Source organism: Rattus norvegicus, chromosome 13 (assembly GCF_036323735.1).
Source record: "Rattus norvegicus strain BN/NHsdMcwi chromosome 13, GRCr8, whole genome shotgun sequence".
Taxonomy (NCBI): domain Eukaryota; kingdom Metazoa; phylum Chordata; class Mammalia; order Rodentia; family Muridae; genus Rattus; species Rattus norvegicus.
Genome location: NC_086031.1, coordinates 88639245 through 88656472, shown reverse-complemented (window position 1 = coordinate 88656472; position 17228 = coordinate 88639245). Strand labels below are relative to the sequence as shown.

The window sequence follows — 17228 nt, the reverse complement described above, 5'->3', positions numbered from 1 at the left end:
GTGGAAATATGTGTAGACTGGTGTTTTCTACATGAAAAAATGGTAAGTAATATAATCCATATTTAATTATTGTTTTACACATGCTCACACTCACATAATGAATGCATACATGTATAAATATACACACTCACACAGGCACACACTCATATACACACAGACACACACACTCACACACACACAATTCTTTCTCTCACACACAAAATCTATTTAGTCAATTTAGGGTATATGTTTTTATGGTTGATCTTTGAGGAATGAATAATCTATCAATGTGTTCATCTTTTAAAAAAACTGATATTTATTATTCTCTCTCTCTCTCTCTCTCTCTCTCTCACACACACACACACACACACACACACACACACACATACACTCAGTGGTAACTGAGTGTTCTTTATCAAGGAGCAAGGACCTGTGAGATTTCCCACATTCACATTGCTGTATCTTATTTAAATAACATTATTGATGAGACTTCATAGATGCAGGTTACTATCACGTCTAGAAAACATTTTTCTCACTGGGAATGCCAATCCTCTGGTTCTTACAATCATTCTGACTTCTCTTCTCTATAAGATCCTTCATCTGCTGGAAAAAAAAAAGCTTCTTTGATAAATAACACTAGCCAAAGGTATCTGTGGCTATAAGAATAAGAATTTAAAACACAGTTTTTCTATATAAAACCTATATTTATTTAGGTTTTAGTCTTTAAATGGCAAAATGAAATTTTGAAATCTTGTTTACAAAAACAGAAGAAAACTGTTCTTTTCATTACCTCATGGTAGCTTCTCTAAAATCGACCATATAATTGGTCACAAATAACCTTCAACCGACACAAGAAGATTGAAACAATCCCATGCATCCTATCAGACCACCATGGCCTAAAAAGCTGGTCTTCAATAAGAGCAAAACCAACAGAAAACCCACATATATGTGGAAACAGAACACTCTTTACTCTGTGATAATTTGGTCAAGGATGAAGTAAAGAAAGAAATTAAAGACTTCCTGGAATTTAATGAAAATGTTGACACCAACCTATGGGACACAATGAAAGCAGTGCTAAGAGAAAATTTCATAGCACTAAGTGCCCTTGTAAAGAAAGTGGAGAGATCTTACACTAGCAGCAAAATGACACACCTGAGAGCTCTAGAGCAAAAAGAAGCAAGCTCACCCAAGGGGAGTAGAAGGCAGGAAATACTCAAACTCAGGGCTGAAATCAACCAAATAGAAACAAAGAGAACAATACAAAGAATCAGCCAAACCAGGAGCTGGCTCTTTGAGAGAATCAACCAGATAGATAAACCCCTACCCAAACTAACTAAAGGGCCCAGAAGCAGTATCCAAATTAACAAACTCAGAAATGAAAAGTGAGCATAACAACAAAAATGGAGGAAATTAAAAAAAAATCACCAGGTCCTACTACAAAAGCCAATACTCAACAAAATTGGAAAATCTAGATGAAATGGATGGTTTTCTAGAAAGATACTACATGCCAAAGTTAATTCAAGAGCAGGTAAACTTTCTAAACACTTTCCTTATTATCCCATAAGTAAATAGAAGAAGTCATTGTAAACCTCCTGACAAAAAAAAAAAAAAACCAAACCAATCCCAGGGCCAGATGCATTTAGTTCAGAATTCTATCAGACCTTCAAAGAAGACCTGATACCAGTATTCCTCAAAGTATTCCATAAAATAGAAACAGAAGGAACACTACCTAATTCATTCTATGAAGTCACAATTACTCTGATACCTAAATCACACGAGGCCCTACTAAACAAAAGAGAACTTCAGACCAATCTCACTTATGAATATTGATGCAATAATACTCAGTAAAATTCTTGCAAACCAAATCGAAGAGCACATCAAAACCATCATTCACCACGGTCAACTAGGCTTCATCCCAGGAATGCAAGGTTGGTTCAATATACAAAAATCCATTAATGTAATCTACCATATAAACAAACCCAAAGGAAAAGAATCATATGATCATCTCCTTAGATTCATGAAAAGCATTTAGCATTTTTCCCTTCATGTTAAAAGCAGGAAAGGGAATTTACTGCAAACCAACAGCCAATATCAAATTAAATGGAGAGATGCTTGAAGCTATCCCATTAAAATCTGGAACAAGACAAGGATACCCACTCTCCCCATATCTATTCAATATAATATTCAAAGTGCTAGCTAGAACAATAAGACAGCAAAAAGGGATCAAGCGGATACAAATTGTCAAAGAAGAATTAAAGGTATCACTATTTGCAGATGATATGTTAGTATACATAAGTGATCCCAAAAATTCTACCAGAGACACTTTTCCAGCTGATAAACAACTACAGCAAAGTGGCCGGATATAAAATTAACTCAAATAACCTTTAAACAAATGCTAAACAGGCTGAGAAAGAATTTAGGGAAACAATTCCCTTCACAATATCCACAGCTAATATAAAATGTCTTGGGGTAACTCTAACCAAACAAGTGAAAGACCTTTATGATAAGAACTTCAAGAAATTGAAGATCTCAGAAAATGGAGAGATCTCCCATAGTCATGGATTGGTAGAGTTGACATAGTAAAAATAGCCATCCTACCAAAGGCAATCTACAGATCCAATGCATTCCCCATCGAAATCCCAACACAATTCTTCAAAGACATGGAAAGAGCAATTCTCAAATTCATCTGGAAAGGCAAAAAAAAAAAAACAGAATAGCAAAAACAATTCTTAACAATAAAAGAATGGCTGTGGGAGTCAGCATTCCTGACCTCAAGCTCTACTACAGAGCAATAGTGATAAAAACTGCATGGTATTGGTACAGAGACAGACAGGTTGATCAATGGAATAGAATTGAAGACCCAGAAATAAAACCACACACTTGATCTTTGACAAAGAAGCCAAAATATACAATGAAAAAATAAATGGTGCTGGTCTAACTGGATGTCTGTACGTAGAAAAATGAAAATAGACCTCAGGTGACAACACATGTTGGTGAGGATGTGGAGAAAGAGGAACACTCCTCCATTGCTGGTGGGATTGTAAACTGGTGCAACCACTCTGGAAATCAATTTGGAGCTTCCTCAGAAAATTGGAAATAGACCTACCTAAGGACCCAGAAATATCATTCTTGGCGAATATACCCCAAAGATGCCCCACCATGCCACAGGGGTACGTGTTCCATTATGTTCATAGAAGCCTTATTTCTGATAGCCAGAAGCTGGAAACACTCAGATGTCCCAGGACAGAAGAATGGATACAGAAAATGTGATTCATTTACACAATGGAATACTACTCAGCTATCAGAACGAGGATATCCTGAGTTTTACAGGCAAATGAATGGAACTAGAAAATGTCATCCTGAGTGAGGTAACACAGACTCTAAAGGACATGCATGGTGTGTACTCACTAATAAGTGGATATTAGCCAAAGAAAAAAAAAGTACAGAATACCAAATATACAATCCGCAGAACTCAAAAAGGTGAACAAGATGAGGGCCCAAATGAGGATGCCTCAGTTCTACTTGGGAGGGAGAAGAAAACAAGCAAAAGGGGGGAAAGAAGGAGGGACAGGGAGGGAAAGTGGATAGGGTTGGGGGGAGAGGGAAATATGATCTGGTATTGGGTGGGGGAAAAAGATTGAAGCCTTGAGTGCCAGCAAAAATAATGGGAAAAAGTGCCCCCAGGAAAAAGGAGGTTGGGAAGATCCTCTAGAATGTATCAGAAACTTGGGGAGTGTGAGAATCTCAGGACTCAAAGGGGGGAGACCCTAGATGAAAGGCCATAATGGGGAGAGGGAACTTATTGAATCCACCTCCAGCAGAAAGACCAGGCATCAAGTGAGGGATGGGGTTGCTATCCCACAGCCAAAGCTCTGACCCATAATAATTCTTACTGTCTGAAAGAAATGCAGGGATGGAAATGGAGAAGACCCTGAAAAAAGAAGTCCAGTGAGAGGCCCAAAGTGGGATCCAGCTCAAGGGGAAGCCCCACAATCTAACACCATTACTGAAACTATGGGGCATTCACAAAAAGGGACCTATCATGACCGCTCTCCAAAAGACTCAACAAGCAGCTGAAAGAGTCAGATGCAGATATGTGCACCCAACCAATGGACAGAAACTGCTGATCTCTTTGGTTGTATTAGGGAAAAGCTGGAGGAAGCTGAGGAGGAAGGTAATCCTGTAGGAGGACCAGCAGTCTCAATTAACCTGGAACCCTGAGATCTCTTAGACCCTGGATCACCAACCTGGCAGCATACACCACCTGATATGAGGCCTCCAACACACATACAACAGAGGATTCCGGGTCTGGGTTCAGTCAGAGAAGATGCACCTAACCGTCAGAAGACTGGAAGCCCCAGAAAGTTTGGAGGTCCGGTGGGGTGGTTGACTTGGGGACATCTTTTTGGAAACAGGGCAGGGTGGGTGGGCAGGAGGCATGGGATGTAAAACCCTCAGGGGCTAGACCAGGAGAGGAATAAAATCAAATACAAATACAAACTGTGATACTAAAGGGATTTCCACTGCAGACTGCATTTCTATACCACTAGATGGCGTCTTGCTTTTTTAAGATGTCTGGTAACAGTGGAAGGGGAAGCCCTTGGTCCTGCCAAGACTGAACCCCCAGTAAGTGGGATTGTTGGGAGGAGGGTGGTAATGGGGGGAGGATGGGGAGGGGAACACGCATATAGAAAGGGAGGAGGGAGGGGCTAGGGGGATGTTGGCCCGGAAACCGGGAAGGGGAATAACAATCGAAATGTAATAAAATACTCAAGTTAATAAAGATGGGGAAAAAATTAAAAAAAAAAAAAGATGTCTGGTAACATTCCAGTGTCAGTGTGTTTTTCTCCTCATAGAAGCTAAGCAAAATCATTTTCTGGAGATTTTACTTTATTTTTTTCAAACTCTTGGAGTAATTTTGTAGCAAGAAAGCAAAGAAGTTTGAACTAGGTGCCAAATGTACAAAATTTGTAATGGGCAAGTGCAAGTTCTAGGGCAGAGAACAGAGGAGCAGTCTATAGCTGGAAAACAGTAGGAATAAAGAAAATGACTTAATATGATGGTCGAACACATTAATAGAGTGTAATAAAATGTTGGACATTTTAATACTAGCCGCATTAAGCCTTTTGTTGTTGTTATTGTTGTTGTTGTTGTTGTTGTTGTTGTCTTTGTTTTTGTTTTCTATTGGTTGGAGTGATGGCTCAGCAGTTAAGAGCACTGGCTTCTCTTCCAGAGGGCCTGAGTTCAAATCCCAGCAACCACATGGTGGCTCACAAACATCTGTAATGGGATCTGATGCCCTCTTCTGGTGTGTCTGAAGACAGCTACACTGTACTCATATACGTAAAATAAATAAATAAATTTCAAAAAAACATTTTTTAAATTTGCATTTTGTATGTTTCTTTGTAGGCATGTATTTGTGTGTGCGTGCGCACTGCATGTGTATGGATGGTCAGGGGGCCAGAGGAGGCTGTTTCCTTAGTCTTAACTTGTATGACTGTTTTGGGTTCATTTTCTCTGCAAGTCAAGAAATTAAAGGGAAGAGTAAAGCATGCATGCAACCGGTAACAGCAGATATATATATTAGATTCATGAGGTAGAAGCAATGATGAAAAATACTTTTATTAAAGGTTAAGAAACACACAACCATACCTGCACATACACATACGCACAGTAACATACACACGCTGTACACACCCATATACTCACACAGGTACACACAGACTCATACACACTAAGTGCACACACACACACACACTCACACACAATGCATTGCACACTAGAAAGGTATACAGAAATAATGATACTCTACAAAGCAGAGTGAAGGCTCTGGAAGTAAGGCCCTGTCTCTTCTCGATTTATGTGTCTTTATGTTGGTGACCCGTCTTCTTCCTCCAGTGGATGTTTTCTCAAGGGAATTCTCAACAGAGAAATATCTGATGTATAAGAAGCTCTTCAGGGGTTGGGGATTTAGCTCAGTGGTAGAGCGCTTACCTAGGAAGAGCAAGGCCCTGGGTTTGGTCCCCAGCTCCGAAAAAAAGAACCAAAAAAAAAAAAAAAAGAAGCTCTTCAAGAAATATTCAACAACCTTAGTCATCAGAGAAATGGAAATCAAAACAATGCTAACATTCCATCTTATATAAAACATGAGGGCTAAGATAAAAAACACAAGTGACAGCTCATGATGGTGAGGATGTGGAACATAGGGGACATTCCTCCATTACTGGATGGAGTAGAATCTTGTACCATCAACTTGTAAATGAATTTGGCAGTTTCTCTGAAAATTTAGAATAACTCTACCTCAAAACCTAGCTGTATAACTCCTGGTCATATATTCAAAAGATGTTCTGGGACAAAGATGGGCTTAAAATATAAAGAAATGGCCAACCAATGATTTAAGACCATACCATAAAGAACAGCCCACCCCTGACACTATTAATGATATTCTTTTATACTTGCAGTTGGAAACAGATACAGAGACCCACAACCGAACATTAGCCAGAACTCAGAAAATCTTGTGAGAGGGAGGAAGGATTGAAGGAGCATGGGCCCAACTACCACAAGAAAACCTACAGAATTAACTAACCTGAGCCCACAGAGGCTCGCAGAAACTAAATCACCAATGAAAGAGCACTCATGTGACAGATCTAGATCACCTCTATATATGTAACTAATACACAGCTTAGTTTTCATGTGGGACTTCTAACAGCAGGGACTGTCTCTAACTTTCCCTTTCCAATAAGTGGGTTGCCTTGTCCAGGCTGAATAGAAGAAAATGTGCCTGGACCTACTTCCAGGGCGGGCTGATATCCTTGGGAGGCTTCCCCTTCTCTGAGAAGGATGGACTGTAAAGAGAGCAGAGAGGGGAAAGTATGATTGGGATGTAAGATAAATAACTTGATAGATAAATTAAACCAAGAACAACAAAAGCTTAAAAAGCAATCTTGTAAATAGATTATTTGCTTTAAAAAAACGTACCCAGAGGGTGAGATATCTATTAACATGCATGGGTAAACTCACATCAGTGACCAGAGACAGTGAATATTTTTGGGGAACATACCATTTTCTTAATGGCATTTTTCATATCTTTGTTTCTCAGGCTATAGATTATAGGATTGAAAAATGGGGCAAGGACAGCAAACATTAGTGCAATGATCTTTTCCAGTAATGGTTGGAAGGTCACAGAGAAGCGCAGGTACATGAGAGACACACTGCCAAAAAATAGCACAAAAATGGTGATGTGGGCTGTGCATGTGGAGAATGCCTTCTGACGGCTCTCACCAGATGGAATTTTCAGGACCACGGTGATGATTTTTAAATATGAAAGGGTGATGATAGAGACACAACTCAAGATGGAGATAGCATGAATGACATCTTCAACCAGAATCATAGATGTGTCTGTACATGCCAAGAGGAGCACAGGTTCTAAGTCACAGAAGAGTTGGTGAATCTGATTGGGGCCACAGAAGGGTAGAGTAGACATCCACACAATCTCTGGGAGGAGCATGAGGAAGCCAAGGGTGAAAGAGCCTGTGGAAAGCTGTGTGCATAGTTTTGGAGTTATAATGATTGCGTAGCGGAGAGGGTTACAGATGGCAACGTACCTGTCAATGGCCATCATTGTAAGGACTAAGCTTTCTGTGACCCCAAAGGAATGGAAAAAATAAATCTGCAGTAGGCAGCCAATGAGGGAGATGGTTTTCTCTCTGCTGACAAGGTTGTAGAGCATTTTGGGAATGGTCACTGTGGTGTAGCAAATCTCCAGGAAGGAAAAGATGCTGATGAAACTATACATGGGATTGTGCAGACGGACATCCAGCTGCACAGCCAAGAAGATCATAGAGTTCCCAATAACAATGAACAGGTAGACACAGAGCAGAAGGATGAAGAGCAAGAGGCCACCATCATCAAACTGAGGGAAATCGGAAAAATAAAATTCTGTCACTTTCGTCTGATTCTTCTTATTCATATTCTCAGAAGTTTATCAGATGGCTGAAGGAATAAGGAAATCAGAATTAAAGTAAAAGGACAATGAAAAACATTAACCATCTAAACAGTCAAAGTATTTGGAAAAATGTTAGTAAAGATATTTAGTAGTCAGCTATTCTGTTTTTTAATAACCTGTGCATTTAGAAATGTAGATTTGTATACACTATTGAATGACAATTTGGAAACTTTCATTAAAGGGTAGTAGTTTAGAAACTGCCTACATAATAGAAGGAAAGTTATTTCACAATAAATGATTTGCAGAGACAATCACTATAATAGTCTTCTTAGTAATTTATAAATTTGCAATAACTAGACGTATTTTGAGAAGGAATATTCCAGAAAGAAAATGGATGTTAATAAATTAAATAACTTTGGTTCCACAGGAGAGCATTTTAAAGCAAATATTTTAAAGACTACAGGGCACATATTGCTATACCTTTGTTAACATCTCGCTAAAAAGAGAAAGTCAAGTATACAAGGTACCACTTCCTTTGAAATGCCACCACTTATAGTCCTCTGTATGTGCAATGTAGTCTAGCCTGTACTATCTTGCACAAAAGCTTTTACTATCTGAAAAGCTTTAATCAACAGTCCATAATCCAGAGATTATCCAAAGTTTATCCAAAGTTTTAGATATTCTAACTTGTATCCTCACGATGTGGGGATCATTAACTAGCATGCCACAGACTTTCTCATATTTAACAGTCTTGACATTTCTGGTCATAAAATTATTAACTGGGAAAGATATGTGGCTTCCTATGTAGGTTGTTTGCAATACCATTTAACAATCTATTGTTAATAGCTTGTAAGTCAATAGCTTACCCATTCCTAGTTTTAACAAGCAAAATTGCTCTGCTTTCAGGGAAGTGAACATAAATGTTTGCTGTCAAGAACCAGCCATATATGGAAAACAAATTTTGATCTTACACCAGTTGATCAATATCTGATGATATCTTTGCTTAAAGGGTACAGGAATATGAGGAGACAAAATACCTCCCTAAGTGTGCATCCATCAGGCCCATGACTCATTCAGTTCTGTTATTTTCTGAGGCAGAAGATTCATTGCCTACTCTCAACAGAAAGTTACTTTTGTTACCTGTAAGAGTTTTGTCACATATCGTCTTTACAGAAAATTCCATTCATTCTATCAATCTAAAGACGGAAAAGAGTTACCTACTAACAACACGTTTAAAGGTCTATTTGGCACTATTTGCTAAAATATTTTGCATGATGGAATTGTAAGCTGTGTTTGTCAGACTCAACTACTTGACAGTGAGGGATCTGAAGACTGGTCCTGAAGAAAGAGAAAGCTATTGATAACTACTGAAAAAAGTCAGCCATCTTGGAATTGACTTTATAGACACAGAACAAATACTCTTGAAACCACAGAAAAAGTATTCACACACAAAGGAAAGTTTTAGCCTGGCAAGTAAAAACCAAGGATTGTGTGTGCTTTCTAGGGATCCTTTAGAATATAAAATGTATAATTAAAATAGAAAATGCAAAGGACAAATTTCTTTCAGTATTTCTTCATAATAACTTTTGCTAAAAACTGATTTTAACAGAAAAAAAACAGAGCCTACTCTCTCATTATTTCTTGCTTTATACTGTTACCCACATGCATTATTAGCTTCACATATGTCTGGGGTCCAATACAATCACATAAAGACCGAGTCCCATTTTTTTTTTACAGGCAAACCTGTAGGTATGCAAAAACAAACAAAGCAAATGAACAAGAAAATTTAAAAAATATATTTGCCCAGGAGAAGAATAATTAAAAGTCTCCAAAGCTTCCTCCCAAGCCTAAATCATAACATGAATACATATAATATTCCTAAAACAGTTTCAATATCTGAATCTTTTGCATCTATGATCTAGTATTCTTTGCAGGTATGGCATGGTATAATACATGTATATGCAATGTTTCAAATTACTCTATAAATAGTATACTTCACAATCACAATATCAGAGCCTGGAAAAATGAAGAAGGAAGAATTATACAAAAAGACGCTTTTCTTTCGTGGGGAGAAAGTAACAGCTAGAAACTCAAGTAGTAAGCTAAAATTCATTGTTTAGGGAATTTTTTTATTGATAGTTCTTTCCTGACTCGGCAGTACATCATATAGGCACCTAGATTATAACTGATCTCAGGATTGAGTATCAATGAGAAATGTCATAGATTCCGTGTCACTGATGTAATTTATTTGGTTAAATTCTCACACAATAGGTTGATTTCACTGATGAAATTTAAAAGGTAAGTTCATCTTGAATTTGTTGTGATTCTCTGCGAAGAGCAGACTGACCTGCCAAAAGCTCCAGCCCTGAGCTACAGTCCTCCCACCTCAGCTACAGTCCTCCCACCTCAGCTACAGTCCTCCCACCTCAGCTACAGTCCTCCCACCTCCTGTGTTTGCATGTCCTTGAAAGTGACTGCAGGTCTTTCCACCTAATACCCACCTCTTCCTGAATCCCTTTGACCAAATGTTTTCATTTCTTTGTAGCCAAACATATAGAAAGGTTATAACCACAACACTGGATTTCTTGGGGATAAGCATTAGGCAAAGGCTTTATTTTGACACACTCTTTTCAGTGCCTAGGGAAAAGCAACTCATGCCCTAATTAGAGTGCCTAATTAGAGAACTGTTGTTACCACACTTCTGTTTCACCAAGACTCCATACCTATGGGAAACTAGGGTTTTAAGTCAAGCTAGATAGCAGAAAAGATTTGATACTTGGTTTTCTTTTCTGTATAATGCATGAAAGAATTATATCTGTGACACAGTGTCAGATAGACTGAGTCAGAAGGTGAACTAGGAAGTAAAGCAGTCAAGCTCACAGTCTCTTACATAGTAGCCACTGTAACAGCTTATGAGCACAACACAGTTCCGAAGCATATGATATAGAATTAGCTTCGGCAGAATTTCTTCAGAAATATCCAGAAGACCTCAGGGTCATTGGCAGCAGTGGAAGAAGTAAAGTTCTCCCTAAAATTTGTCATATTTCAGTGACCCTAAAGATGTCTCCATAGGTTTTGATTAAGGAAATTATTCAAGAGCATTTTCTTCTACATGAAAGGTATATTGATAATCACACGAATAAGCACATAGAAAGGTTGGAAAACTCCCTCATATAATGGGTAGAATATACAAGTAAAGGAATGTGTTTACCTTTTAATTCCTTTATTCTCTTTCTCCACTAATATTTTTATTCACTTTACATCCTAATTACTGCCCCCTCCCAGTCCCCTCTCACACAGTTCCTTTCTCCACCCTCTTACTTTTTCCTCTGTGCGGGTGGAGGCCCCCTGGTTATCCCCTTACCCTTACTCTTTTGTTAACTGAAATTAGAGCTAATATGCATTTACAGAAAGATAATGACAGAGTAAAACCACATAAATAAGACATTAATTTTTCTTCTATAAAATATATATACAACAAGAATGAACCATTAAATGTAATAGATGCAGTAGGCAGAGAAAGGGAATGTGTATATATATATATATATATATATATATATATATATATATATATGTATATATGTATATATATATATCATCTTGCATTATTATACCTAGATTAGTTCTACATGCAAATTAATAAGCATGGAAAAAGGTTCACTGATTCCATTCTTTATGCTAGAAAAGTAAATTATCTCAATAGCTACTTAAATCTGCCTCCTGCCTTCAGAGAGATTAATGTACTTCATATACATATTTTTAACTTTTAAAATCTTTTTTCCAACATAATTTTTATTGCTTATTTGGGAATTTCACATAATGCATCCTAATCACACTCATCTTCCCCCCACTAAAATCAGAAACAAGACAAAGTTGTGCAATATCTCGATGCCTATTCACTACAATACGTGAAATATTAGCTAAAACAATAAGATAACTGATGGAAATCAGGGGGTACCAATTGGATATGGACATCTGATATCCATCTTCTGAACACATCCCCACAATTCCACAGTGATATGGATATAAGTCAGGGCAACTACTAGAAAGGAGGCTAGGATCACTACTGGATGGATCCATGCACAATGACCACTAGCTCTGTAGCTGTACAGTACAGACTACCACAGTGCTGGAACCACAGAAGAATTGATGGATCTGTTTGGAGCAACAAAAAGGCAGAGAATCTTACAATCTTAGAGTGTGCTAGGAGGAAGCCACAGAGGTAGTAGGATCCAGCTGTTTGTGGGATTCAAAGTCATGGTTGGGCCACGGAGAGGATATCAGCTAGCTATGTATCTGTCAATGGACATTCCTGACAGGGCACAGGATACCCAATGAGTAGAAAACGTATCATAAACCAGAGACTAGAATGTTGGGGTGAAGGTTTTATGGAGGCAACAGTCCAAGGCATTTTGAGTGCATTCTCTTGAGCAATGGGGCCTTGCTATCAGTTTGCAGAGAATGACCAGTTGTCTTGGCAACAGCCAGGATTGTCTGGGTATTTCCAGAGGAACTGTTTGGACAATAACTCAATTGTATGTAACCCAGTCCTGGTAACTGAAGTTTTGTTTGGTGTCTAGAGCTGTCCAGTTGGGGACTCTGTGTCTCCCATTATTTGGAGACTTCATTACGATTGCCGTCGTATATATTAGAACACCTGCATTGCACCAGCGTCCCCACCGCCACTCACATGTCCCTCAACGCATGCTGCTTCGTCCTGCCTCCCACGTAATGTTTCCATTTTAGTACCCAGTTCCCCCAAAACACCTATAACAGTTATTCTATTATTTCCTCCAGGGAGATCCCTGTGCCAGGACCCTGCCACTTTCTTTATTCTTAATCTTACTAAGTAAGTCTAAGCATTGTAACTTGCTTATCACTTATTTAATGACTAATCACATATAAACAAGGACATGCCATATTTATCTTTCTGGGTCTAAATTACCTGGCTCAGGATTTTTTTAGTGCCATTCATTTACCTCCAAATTTAATGACATCATTTTAAGGTAAATGTTACATATATATATATATATATATATATATATATATATATATATATATATATATATATTGAGCAGGTTAAATTTAGAAATCTAGGTGTATATAAACATCTAGGCATGTAAAAATACTCAATTTAAAGAAATAGCTCATTCATTTAAAAAGGAGCAATGAGTGGTTTATGGAACGGTTTGGAGAAAGGTAAAAGAAAAAATGGCATAATTATATTATAATCTCAAAAATAAAAGAAAATAATCTGATCCTGTTGATGCTTCCTCATTGCTCTCCTAGCAATAAATTCCTCTGTCATCCATCATTCCTCAAATACTGATTCTTGACATGAAAGGAAAAGGTTTCTCCTTGTGCAGCTTATTTATTCTGCAAACTCCGTTCAGCAACCACAGACTGGCCACTGCATGGTGTGAAATAGAATTTCAGATTCAAAGGGGTTTCAAAAAGATTTCCAACCTTTGGTGGTCCAGCATATTTCATGTTACCATCCACAGTATTTTCTTTATGTGGACTTCTTTGTAGATCAAAACACCCTGAAATAAGTTTGTCAGTATCATCATTATTTCAACACTGAAACTAAATCAAATCTGGAACTAAAGCGCAAATCAGTTTAATGACTTGATTAGCCTTGAAATTAAGGTTACGTGAGTAGCTGTAACAGCTGTTTAGGTGTCCTATTTATTTATGTTATTCCTTTCCTCTGGGCATGTAGGTTTGTGTGTGACCAGTGTATGTAACACAAGGCATATGTGAAAGTCAGTGAATGACTGAGGGGTGGGTCAGTTCTCTCCTGTCATCTAGTGGCAGCTGGAGGTTGAAGTCAGGTTATCAGGTAGGCATACCCATGCTCAACTATCTCTCAGAACACAGAAATGCATCTTTGGGGTCTTCCCTTTATTTTCAGTCTCCAATAAATAGGTCACTTGCTTTTTTTACAAAGGAAAATTTTAAGTTTTCTTTCTTCAAATATTTTAACCTTAGCAGTTCTTGCTCTTTCCTTGAGTAACAGGTCTTTTATTCTCCTTATTTCCCTCTAGCGTTAGTGACTGTTGATCATGGGAAGACCATTGAACAAAGAGGTTCAGTGACCAGGATTTATAGATTTGTCATTAGCAAAGTGGTTATAGACTCAAGAGGGGAGCCTACTATTATTATTCTAATAAATAAACATAGCATTAAGATGACTTCTAATAATTTATCACTATGCCCATAAATCAGAGTATCAGCCATCATTAGAGAAGTTTCTCCTTGCTGTAGATGGTAACTAACACAGAGAAGCAATGGATCAATGTGAAGAGAACAAAAGAATTTGTAGAGTTCCACTTTTAGAAAACAGGTTCTATAGCACAAGTATTCTTCTCAAAGCTCAAGAATATATGCAGAGGAGGAGAGAGAAATATTGTAAGAGACAAATGTGGTGGATGAATTCAAGGAAACAATGCTTTCCAGACACAACAGGGCACAGTCAAAGGGACTCACTGTGACCGTGATAGCATGGCCAAGATCTTGGTCAGCTTAAGGTAGAGCAAATCTCAGCATGATGGAGGGGTGGTAGGTACCAAGTCTTACCCTATGCTGATGAATTATGTCATTTAATAGTTCTGGGACAGAGTTAGCTATCTTTAAAAATATGATCCCTAGTATGTAATCCACACTCAGTAGTAAGTCCTATGCCCAAGAGCAGTAAGCCCACCCAAGTTAGACTAAAGGAGAGAGAAAGGAGGGAGGGAAGAGAGAGAGAGAGAGAGAGAGAGAGAGGAAGAGAGGAAGAGAGGAAGAGAAAGAGAGAGAGGGAGAGAGAATAAAGGTGGAGAGGCAAGAAGTTGGGTGTAGATCTGGAAAGAGTTGTAGGAAGAACTTAAATATCAAAATGTATTAAATAAAATTTTTAGAGGATAAATAAAAAGCATTATTGCAAAATGTCCATTAAAATTAAGAAAAAATGGATATGTGACTGGAAATCTTTAAGGTAGTACAAATTCAATGTTTTGGGGATTCTCTAGATTTATAGAAGTAATAGTGTTCTTTTTCAAATATTTATTTTTAAGCAGTGTTTAATTTGTGTGTCTGTGTATGGAGATGTAAGAAGTAATTGAGTCCCATAGAGCTGGAGTTATAGAGAGTTGTGAGCCACCTTGTGCAGGTATTAGCATCTGAAGTCCAGTCCTATACAAGAATAGAAAGAACTCTTTCACTGCTAAACACTCTCTTCATTCTCCATTTCTTATAATCAAACTTTTACCCTCCACTTCAAAAATAATTTAGATGCATAAGCATTCCTTAATATTGGCTAGTTTATACTTCTCAACTTTCTGGTAATTTAAGTTTTAGTATTATTTTCATATATTTTTTGTTTTATAGGAAACAGCTAGTTAAATAAAATAATTAATGCAATGTAAACCTGTTTCCTGACACTAGCCCAGCTCCTATGCTTTCACACTTTATAAGGGATGTAGACATTTAGGACTATTAATGATGACAGTCTGGGACAAAAAAACAAGACACCTCACCCTTCCCACAAGGATATTCCCTGATTGGTTATATCTTTCTTTGGAGAAATAATATATATATATATATATGTGTGTGTGTGTGTGTGTGTGTGTGTGTGTATTGTATTATATGTGTTCACAAATAGTTGTTCTAAATCACAGAATAAAGATGAATCGTGCACATAAATGTTAGTAAAACTAAGAAAAGAATAATAATTTTCACTGTCAACCACATGCCAGAAACTATGCATTGTGTTTTAGAAATTTTTGTTGTCACCATGAAAAATTCTTATCAGAAAACATTGTTATTGTATAGTGAAATCAATATTTCATGACAATAATTTATTTTATCAATACCGAGTAATTATAATTCATTCAATGAGATAGAACCTAAGCAAAATTTCATGGAATTTCAAAAATGTGTTGTTAAAAATATATGGTCAGTAAGCTTGTGTTTTCTGTATGAAAATAATTGTTAATGTAAGAAACATTTCATTTTGCTCCAAATTTTATTTAATAACTATTACCATTTAAGGTAAAATTAAATTATTATGCTAAATCAAGTAAATTTGAACCTGAAAGTATTATGAATGAGACATATTTGGCAAAATTTCTAAGCTTGATTCACAAATATCTGGTTAGAAAATCGCAGCCTCCTAAGAGAGCCTTTTACTTCAAAGTCCCTGGGATTAAGCTGTAGATTGCTCCAGCAGATGTTTTAATGTTATGCTAATATTGAAGGCCATGCATCCCTTGCCCCAGCTACAATACCAGACATGAGAAGAATGGAATGCTTCATTTACACTCCTTGGCTGTTAATCTCTTAGCCATCATATTATCAAATCTGCCTTCATTTTGTCATCTCATCACCCCAGCATCCCTGTTCTCATCAGCTGCCTCTTCAGGGCCTCCTTGATTTCTTTGTTGCGCAAGCTATAAATGAAGGGGTTCAGGAAAGGGGTAACCACGGAGTAGACTACTGCCAAGGCTCTGTCGTAGTCAAGGGAGTAACTCTTCTTCAGCCGCACATACATGAAAAGGATGCTCCCATAGAAGATGAGAACCACAGTGAGATGGGAGGCACAAGTCGAGAATGCTTTCTTCTTGCCTGCAGCTGAAGGAATCTTGAGCACTGTGCGGATTATCTGCAAGTAGGAGCTCAGGATCAGCAGGAAGGTGGCCAGGATCTTGCAGGAGTTTATAATAAAATCTACCAGGACATTCACTGATGTATCAGTACAAGCCAAGCTCAGCACAGGTGGGAAATCACAAAAGATGTGTTGAATGTGATTGGGGCCACAAAAAGGGAGACGAGACACCAAGGAAATTTCTACCACTGGCCCAGCCAAGCCTCCCAACCAGCAACCAGTGGCAATCTTGGCACACAGTGTCTGGGTCATGAGGGTAGGATAGTGAAGAGGCCTACAGATGGCTAAGTACCTGTCATATGCCATTGCAGTCAGGAGGTAGCACTCAGTAGCTCCAAGAGAGTGAAAGAAGTAGATCTGTAGGAGACATCCAGAAAAGGAAATTGTCTTCTTTTCACTGAGCAAATTTGCCAGCATCTTAGGAATGGTGGCAGCTGTGTAGCCCAGCTCCAAGAAGGAAAGAATGCTGACAAACTTGTACATGGGTGTGTGAAGTCGAGAGTCCAGGTAGACTACCAAGAATATCAGCAGGTTCCCCAATATAGTAGTGAGGTAAATGGAAAGCAATAAGACAAAGAGGTAAGTCTGGACACCTTGGAAATAAGGGAATCCCAAAATGATGAATTCTGTTACTTGGCTCCAGTTTCCAGTGCCCAT

At 38.0% G+C, this 17228-nt stretch overlaps 2 protein-coding genes across 3 annotated transcripts; both read right to left on the bottom strand.

Moving 5' to 3' along the window:
* Positions 1 to 2733: 2733 nt before the first annotated feature.
* On the bottom strand, positions 2734 to 11411 carry Or6k14 (olfactory receptor family 6 subfamily K member 14). 2 transcript variants are annotated; one of them, XM_063272526.1, is made up of 2 exons: positions 10426 to 11411; positions 2734 to 7971 (listed from the first exon to the last, which is right to left on the bottom strand). In XM_063272526.1, exon 2 carries the CDS (start codon positions 7946 to 7948, stop codon positions 7001 to 7003), a length of 948 nt encoding a protein of 315 aa, XP_063128596.1. In that variant the 5' UTR covers positions 7949 to 7971; positions 10426 to 11411; the 3' UTR covers positions 2734 to 7000. The 2 variants fall into 2 exon arrangements, with proteins under 2 accessions (XP_063128596.1, NP_001000995.1); NM_001000995.1 differs by lacking the exon at positions 10426 to 11411 and having other exon boundaries at positions 7001 to 7948.
* Positions 11412 to 16289: 4878 nt separating this feature from the next.
* On the bottom strand, positions 16290 to 17228 carry Or6n1 (olfactory receptor family 6 subfamily N member 1). The gene has a single exon (NM_001000083.1). It carries the CDS (start codon positions 17226 to 17228, stop codon positions 16290 to 16292), a length of 939 nt encoding a protein of 312 aa, NP_001000083.1.

Coding starts and splice junctions, on each gene's coding strand:
- Or6k14 (XM_063272526.1), bottom strand. CDS start 7,948: ATGAATAAGAAGAATCAGACGAAAGTGACAGAATTTTATTTTTCCGAT.
- Or6n1 (NM_001000083.1), bottom strand. CDS start 17,228: ATGGGCACTGGAAACTGGAGCCAAGTAACAGAATTCATCATTTTGGGA.